Source organism: Arachis hypogaea, chromosome 3 (assembly GCF_003086295.3).
Source record: "Arachis hypogaea cultivar Tifrunner chromosome 3, arahy.Tifrunner.gnm2.J5K5, whole genome shotgun sequence".
NCBI lineage: Eukaryota > Viridiplantae > Streptophyta > Magnoliopsida > Fabales > Fabaceae > Arachis > Arachis hypogaea.
In genome coordinates, this window is record NC_092038.1 from 50,488,507 (window position 1) to 50,494,807 (window position 6,301).

At 32.1% G+C, this 6,301-nt stretch overlaps 1 protein-coding gene across 22 annotated transcripts; it reads left to right on the forward strand.

Moving 5' to 3' along the window:
* The first annotated feature begins 304 nt into the window (after positions 1 to 304).
* On the forward strand, positions 305 to 5,303 carry LOC112790539 (uricase-2 isozyme 1). 22 transcript variants are annotated; one of them, XM_072232977.1, is made up of 10 exons: positions 305 to 535; positions 902 to 1,026; positions 1,360 to 1,494; positions 1,800 to 1,934; positions 2,398 to 2,602; positions 2,833 to 3,006; positions 3,174 to 3,264; positions 3,718 to 3,791; positions 4,660 to 4,741; positions 4,925 to 5,303. In XM_072232977.1, the coding sequence occupies exons 6-9, from the start codon at positions 2,882 to 2,884 to the stop codon at positions 4,703 to 4,705; spliced, it is 336 nt and encodes a 111-aa protein (XP_072089078.1). In that variant the 5' UTR covers positions 305 to 535; positions 902 to 1,026; positions 1,360 to 1,494; positions 1,800 to 1,934; positions 2,398 to 2,602; positions 2,833 to 2,881; the 3' UTR covers positions 4,706 to 4,741; positions 4,925 to 5,303. The 22 variants fall into 22 exon arrangements, 21 of the variants coding, with proteins under 21 accessions (XP_072089078.1, XP_072089065.1, XP_072089071.1 ...); XM_072232979.1 differs by having other exon boundaries at positions 313 to 535; positions 1,846 to 1,934; XM_072232980.1 differs by having other exon boundaries at positions 318 to 535; positions 935 to 1,026.
* Positions 5,304 to 6,301: the final 998 nt, after the last annotated feature.

Sequence of the window (6,301 nt, forward strand, 5' to 3'; positions counted from 1 at the left end):
TAGTTATTACAGACGGATATTTTCGACGGATTTTATCCCATGAAAATACTGACGAAATTTCAGAAGAATTTTTGGTCGGAAAATAAAAAATGAATTAGCATAAATTACAGACGGAAAAGAGAATCCGTCAATAATTCTGTTGGAAAAATTAAATTTTTTTCGTGAAAAATGATTACGGACAGAAAATCTATCTGTAATTAAATGGACAAAAATGCTGCATTTTATTAAATTATTACAGATGAAAAATCTGTCTGTAATTTAAAATTTTTCGTCGATAATTTTTAGTTAAACCTAGCATTTGCTCGAACTCCAGTCACAACACACAAATCAAAGAAACTCCCTTAGCTAAACTTAGCTTTCCCCTCTCCATCAATGGGCTCCTTCTTCTCTCCACCACTAACAGAATCAACCCGTGAAGCTGATAGAATGCCCAACCTTGTTAGGTCCAGCTCCTTCGTCCCCTCCCCCGTCATTAAGGACACCCGCGGTTGGCTCCTCGACCCTATCTAGCTAGCTCGAGCTTCTTCCATTTTAGGTTTTTCTTTTTCCCCTCTAACTTCGGTGTTTCTCATCATTGCCTTTTAGTTAGAGATCGGTATGTCAAATTGTATCATGATTAGCATGTTTATAATATGATTATGCGATTGGGCAGAGTCAAATTGAAGTTGAGAATTTTTGGGTGGAGTAATTTGGTGTCTCGTTCATTTCGAGAATAATTTGTATTTTAGCTTTGTTTTTTTTTAATGAGGATTTTGCATTCTTGTTATGGATCTGTTTCCTAGTGTTTTAGTGGATTTATTGATGTATTTGAGTGTTTTAACGGAGACTTAGATGTACGATGTGATTCTATATTTTGTGGCCATTGGAATTTGAGAGGGAAATGGTTGTTGGTTCTCCGTAGGTGGAGCTCTCACTTGTGCTTCGGTTCATATAGGAGAGATTCAGCCTGGCAGGTTGAGAGGGAATCATATGCATCATGATTGCAACGAGACATTTGTTCTTTGGGGTGCCCTAACCAAATTTAGGGTAAGCTTTATGGGATTCTATATTTCTATTATTTTATTAACATTTATTTGTATTTCATATGTCTTGAGATATTTCTCACTATTTATTGTTAAGTATAGCAACTCTTGCAGAGAGTAAAGGTGTTTTAACAGCATGATGTAATTAATTATTAGTTGCAATCGCAATTCTAAAAAATCGATGAGGCTGCCATAGTTCCATTGCTCTGCTGTGATTCGATCCTCTGCTGATTGGAAGAACACTAGGAAGAACAAGAATTGCATAAAGAGGAACACTGAAAAAAACAGCATAACATGTCACCATAAACATGCTTCTTCTTCTTCTTCTTCTTTTCAGGATGTTTGGTGTGGCCCTGGAATTGGATTCGCATCAGATCATGCTTCTGCTTATGTGGATTGTGTGGTGGCAAGGAAGAATGCTTCTTCAAGAAGGAACCTTGATGCTGTTGAGAGAGCAACACATAGAGAAGAGGTATTCTTCTTTCTCCATCATCATCTTCTACTTCAATTCTTACTGTTTTCTTTTTTATTTATTTAATTGATTCATTTATATTGTTTTCTCTTTAGACACTGCATTTTCATGTTCATATAATTGTTGTGAATTGAAGCCTCTTCTCTTCCTCAATTCAATAACAGTTCTTGATTGCTTAATTGATCAAAGACTTGTATAAAGTATCCAGTCACTGAATTGAATCTGAATCACTTGCTTTTAGACTTGTTCTGGTTTATTTTATTGTGTGCATTACATGTTCCAAATCTGCTATTGCTATTTGGCAGTGTCCATGATCTTTAAAAAGAACTAACCCTGAGAAATCTATGAAAGAGTTCCGAGCAGCTAGTCAAAAACTTGGTGATGGCGTGGGTGTAAAGTCTTTAATGTAAAGCACGGGACTTGAAATGATTGCTGACCAGGTAGTTTCTGCTTTTAATTATGAGTGTTTCTTAATCTAGTGTTAAGTTCTAAGCATTTTTAGGGGCTAATAGTTTCTTCTATTTATGTCCATATAGAACAATTCAATGTATCAAATCTCCAAAGTCAAAGACTCATTTATAATTGAATTTGGTATAATAAAGCTGATTCACTTCTTCTAACATTATATGATGTCTTAATTTTTTGATAATTTTTTACCTCTCCTCTAGCTAATGCTTATCTTGTTTCTCTATTGAAAATTAAGTATAAAATGCATGGCTGAACCATTATCATTCTATGTTGTGTTCACCTCTTTTAGTACATTAATAAATCAATGTAACTGGAGAGAGTATTAAAATATTTTTATTTTCTAATATGTGGATTCTTGTCTTTTTACTATGAAGAATAAATGTTATTCTGTTTGGATACGTAATGCAAATATTTTTTACTTTGTGTTATCAACAGGTGCTCTGGCAATTGCAGTTTGGTCTCCCTTTGATTTACAGAGTTAAAAGCAAGATTGTGATATACAATCCCTTATTTTTGCTCCAACTTTAGTTTAGGTTTTTTGTGAGCAGTCTGGTTTTGAAGGGTTTATACGAGACAAGTACACGGCTCTTCCTGAAACACGTGAAAGGTTGCTGGCAACAGAAGTAACTGGTCTGTGGAGGTAAGACTTCATTGTTTCCTTAGACATTTTTTCCCTATTAGTGAATCTTAATGAAGAGGTAAAAATATAAATAATTTCTGGTGTCGGAAAGAGTTATGCGATTTAAATCAATCACCTAAATCATATAAATATTTTGCAGGCTTAATTCTGACTTTTAAGCAACTTTATTACACTATTGCCACCAATAGTTAAATGTGGAAATAGAGTCATGCTTCTAATGTAAAATATAGGTACTCTTATGAATCACTAAGCAGCATCCCACAGAAGCCACTTTACTTTATGGAGAGGTACGACAATGTTAAAAGAGTTCTGCTTGAAACCTTTTTCGGTCCACCGAATGTGGGGGTGTACAGCCCATCTATTCAAAGCACTCTCTATCAAATGGCAAGGGCCACATTGAACAGGTATCTCTCTTCAATACTCTCCCTGTTTAGGGAGGCAATCGATGCTTCTTTATCCACCCTGCACCTCAGTGTAGAACCCGCAATCAGTTTGTGTTTATTTCCTATGTGCTTCAAATTTATTCTTTAGTTCAATTAAGTAGGGTCTAACAATTAACTTTATGCTTCAGATTTTCTAACATAGATTCTGTTCAACTAAAGATGCCAAATATTCATTTTCTACTAGTCAATATCTCAAATACAGGTGGTCAAATTGTAAAGGTATTCCCTCTTTTCCCTAAGAGTTCACACTACATTAATAGAACCAATGAATAGAATGAAATGGAATAATTGTACATTTTCCCATTTTTAAGATATCAAAGCATGAAATGGAAGAAATTTCATTTCCGTTTTCTGTAAATAGAATTATAAAAGATGAAGAATAAGAAATAGTAGCCAACTATGTTAGGGACTATTGAGCATTTACTCGATAATTAGATATCTAACATATCTTTTCACTAAGAGCTACTACAAAGATGAAAGATGTTTTTGTTTCAATTAGCAGAGTGCTAATATACATCTTCATGCATTTCCATTTGAGAAGGAAATACTATAATTTTGTTAACTGCCCAAATTTTAGGATATATATAGTCGCTGATTAATTCTAAATTGGCCAGTTTTATTTAACATTGCCATTGAGTGCAAAAATTTGATTCTTGTGTATGGTTCTTGCAGAAAGAAGCTGTTCACTTGGTTTTCAATGTTAGATTTGATTGCATCTCATTTTGTCTGTCTCATTGTCATCATAGGTAACGTTTTTCACTTTAGCATTGCTCAACTTTTTGTTATTGGATTTGCAGGCTCTTTTTTATTTCTTAATCTTTGGTTAAAGTTTTAACAGCTCCAGAAATTCAATCACCAACATAGTCTATTCTTAACAATTACACTTGAAATTTGACAACTAAAATTAGCTCAAGTTTCATTCTGCCATCAGTAAGAATTATCTACATATTAAGTTTGTAATTAATTATGAAGAAAATTGAAATTATTAATAAAAAACTGTAGAACAAGTTACATTACTCTAGAGAAAATTGCATATAGTAGTCAAGTTTAATTATACTGACATTTTTTTATCTCGGGATAGAAATAGAGAAACAAAAAAGAAAAAATAAATTATATATATATGGGCTAGAGTGACTAACTACTATAACAGAAAACTCAATTCTCAATGTGACCATGTTATGCTTCAGTAGAAATTAGAGGAAGCAAAGATGAAAGGAATTTGAAATTTCGAACGGAGACTAAGAACCACCAATTAAAGGTCCCATTCCAGACAACTGGAGGTGCCCTGAATGTGTAAGTGCTTATGCTTCATAATATATAATAATAGAATTATGGTTTATTAGCATATGCTTTCTCACAATACTCCTTTTCTTTTCTTTAAATTTTCAGGTTAGCCCACTCAATAATATTGATAAATAGTAAATACATACCTAGTTGTAGAATTTTTTATATGATTTGAGTAATTAATTCTCATATATTTGAGTTAATTAGTAGGATTCAGATAATGTACTAGTCATGCCCTTCTGATTGGTTGATAATTGTTTATTAGATTTTAGAATGCAGATATTCAATCATGTACATCAATTAATCAAATAATACTATTATAAATTGCAGTGTCAATGCAACTATTGATAGGTATAAGAAAGCATGTTCAGATTAATCTGGTGCTAGATCTGTTTCTGAGATTAATGCTCAGGTATATGTATAGAACATATTATTTTATATATATTCCATGATAGCCATAATTATCATTATATTAATTAAATTACATTATATTTTGTAGTATTACCAACAAGAAGCAGAAATGGTTTTTTATATATATATTTCGAGATTAATGCTTGTTTTTTTGGGGACTTTGTTTTTTATATGATTGGTACAGGGGTGTTGATGATGAGAAGGAATATCATGTGAAATGGAAAGAGCTTCCATATGATGAATGCTATTGGGAGTTTGAGACAGATATTTCAACATTTCAACCAGAAATAAAAAGATTCAATAAATTCCGGTCTAGATCCAGCAAACTTGCCTCCATGAAGCAAAGAAGCAGTGTTAAGGATGATGTTGAATTGAAGAATTACAATATGTAAATTTCAGTCTAGATCCAGCAAACTTGACTCCTATATGTCTCTTTTTATATTTCTTGATTTGGTTACAAAATTACAATGCAAACATTAATGTTTTAATTTGTTTATGATTTGCTTGTTTATAGTACTTTTCTTTTAGTTTGATAATACAATGAATTTGTTTATTTTTTGAAATATTATAAATATTTGAATATAAATTAGATAAAAATTTGTATTAAATTTACATTTATTTTGTATGAAAACAAGTTTATTTTGCAATAGAAAAATCTAAAAAAAATTCTATTTTACCTTACCGACGGATTTACAGACGGATTTTATGTCTGTATTTAGAGTGTGGGATGATTTTCCAAGGTTCAAATTATAGACGGAAAATTCGTCAAAAGATCCGTCTATAATTATCGACAGAAAATCCATTGGAAAGTTCGACGTTTCAAGGAAATGGATGGAGAATTTACATAGAAAAAATCCGTTGGTAATTGGTAAAAATCCGTCGGTAATTTTTCGACGGAAAAAAATCTGTCGGTAAAGAATTTTCGACGAGGCTTTTACAGAGGCACAAAATCTGTCGATAATTTCGTCGATAACCAAAAATTTCGTCTGTAATAAAGACTAAATCTGTCTGTATTAATCAATTTTCTAGTTGTGAGATAATATTTAAAGTCACTTGGAATTTTTTAGTCCAAAAGTATTGAATGCTCTTAATTGTTCTGGTCTTTCACCTCATAAACTGACACTTAATTATGAATGGTGTTCTGGTGATGCTATTTAGAAACATAGATCAGTCAAATGTCCTATAAATGATACACAACTATAGGTTAGGAGACTTGAAAATTACTTTGTTGAATGCAAAATATTAACAGGGACCAAAATAGGAAGAATTGCATTAATCCCAAGAATGAATATGATTCCAAATAATGACAATATTCCAATCAAATTTCAGATAACACAATTTCTATTATTAGTGTCTTTTGGTATGAAAATCAACAAGACTCAAGGACAGACGTTAAAAATCGCGGTCTGTACTTATCAAGACCGATTTTTATGCACGAACAGTTATATGTGGCACTATCAAGAGTTAAAAGTTTTAATTCAAAATCATGAGGAGGTCTCTTAGAATTGCATGATTAATATTGTGTATAGAGAAGTCTTTGATAAATTGAGATGATTGGGTA

What these genes read in the sequence shown, in the direction of transcription:
- LOC112790539 (XM_072232964.1), top strand. Translation starts at nt 2,882, where the DNA reads ATGGAGAGGTACGACAATGTTAAAAGAGTTCTGCTTGAAACCTTTTTC. An exon ending in CTGTCTCATTGTCATCATAG is followed by an intron (nt 3,792 to 4,232) that starts GTAACGTTTTTC and finishes GTTATGCTTCAG; the next exon opens with TAGAAATTAGAGGAAGCAAA. An exon ending in ACTGGAGGTGCCCTGAATGT is followed by an intron (nt 4,339 to 4,924) that starts GTAAGTGCTTAT and finishes TGATTGGTACAG; the next exon opens with GGGTGTTGATGATGAGAAGG.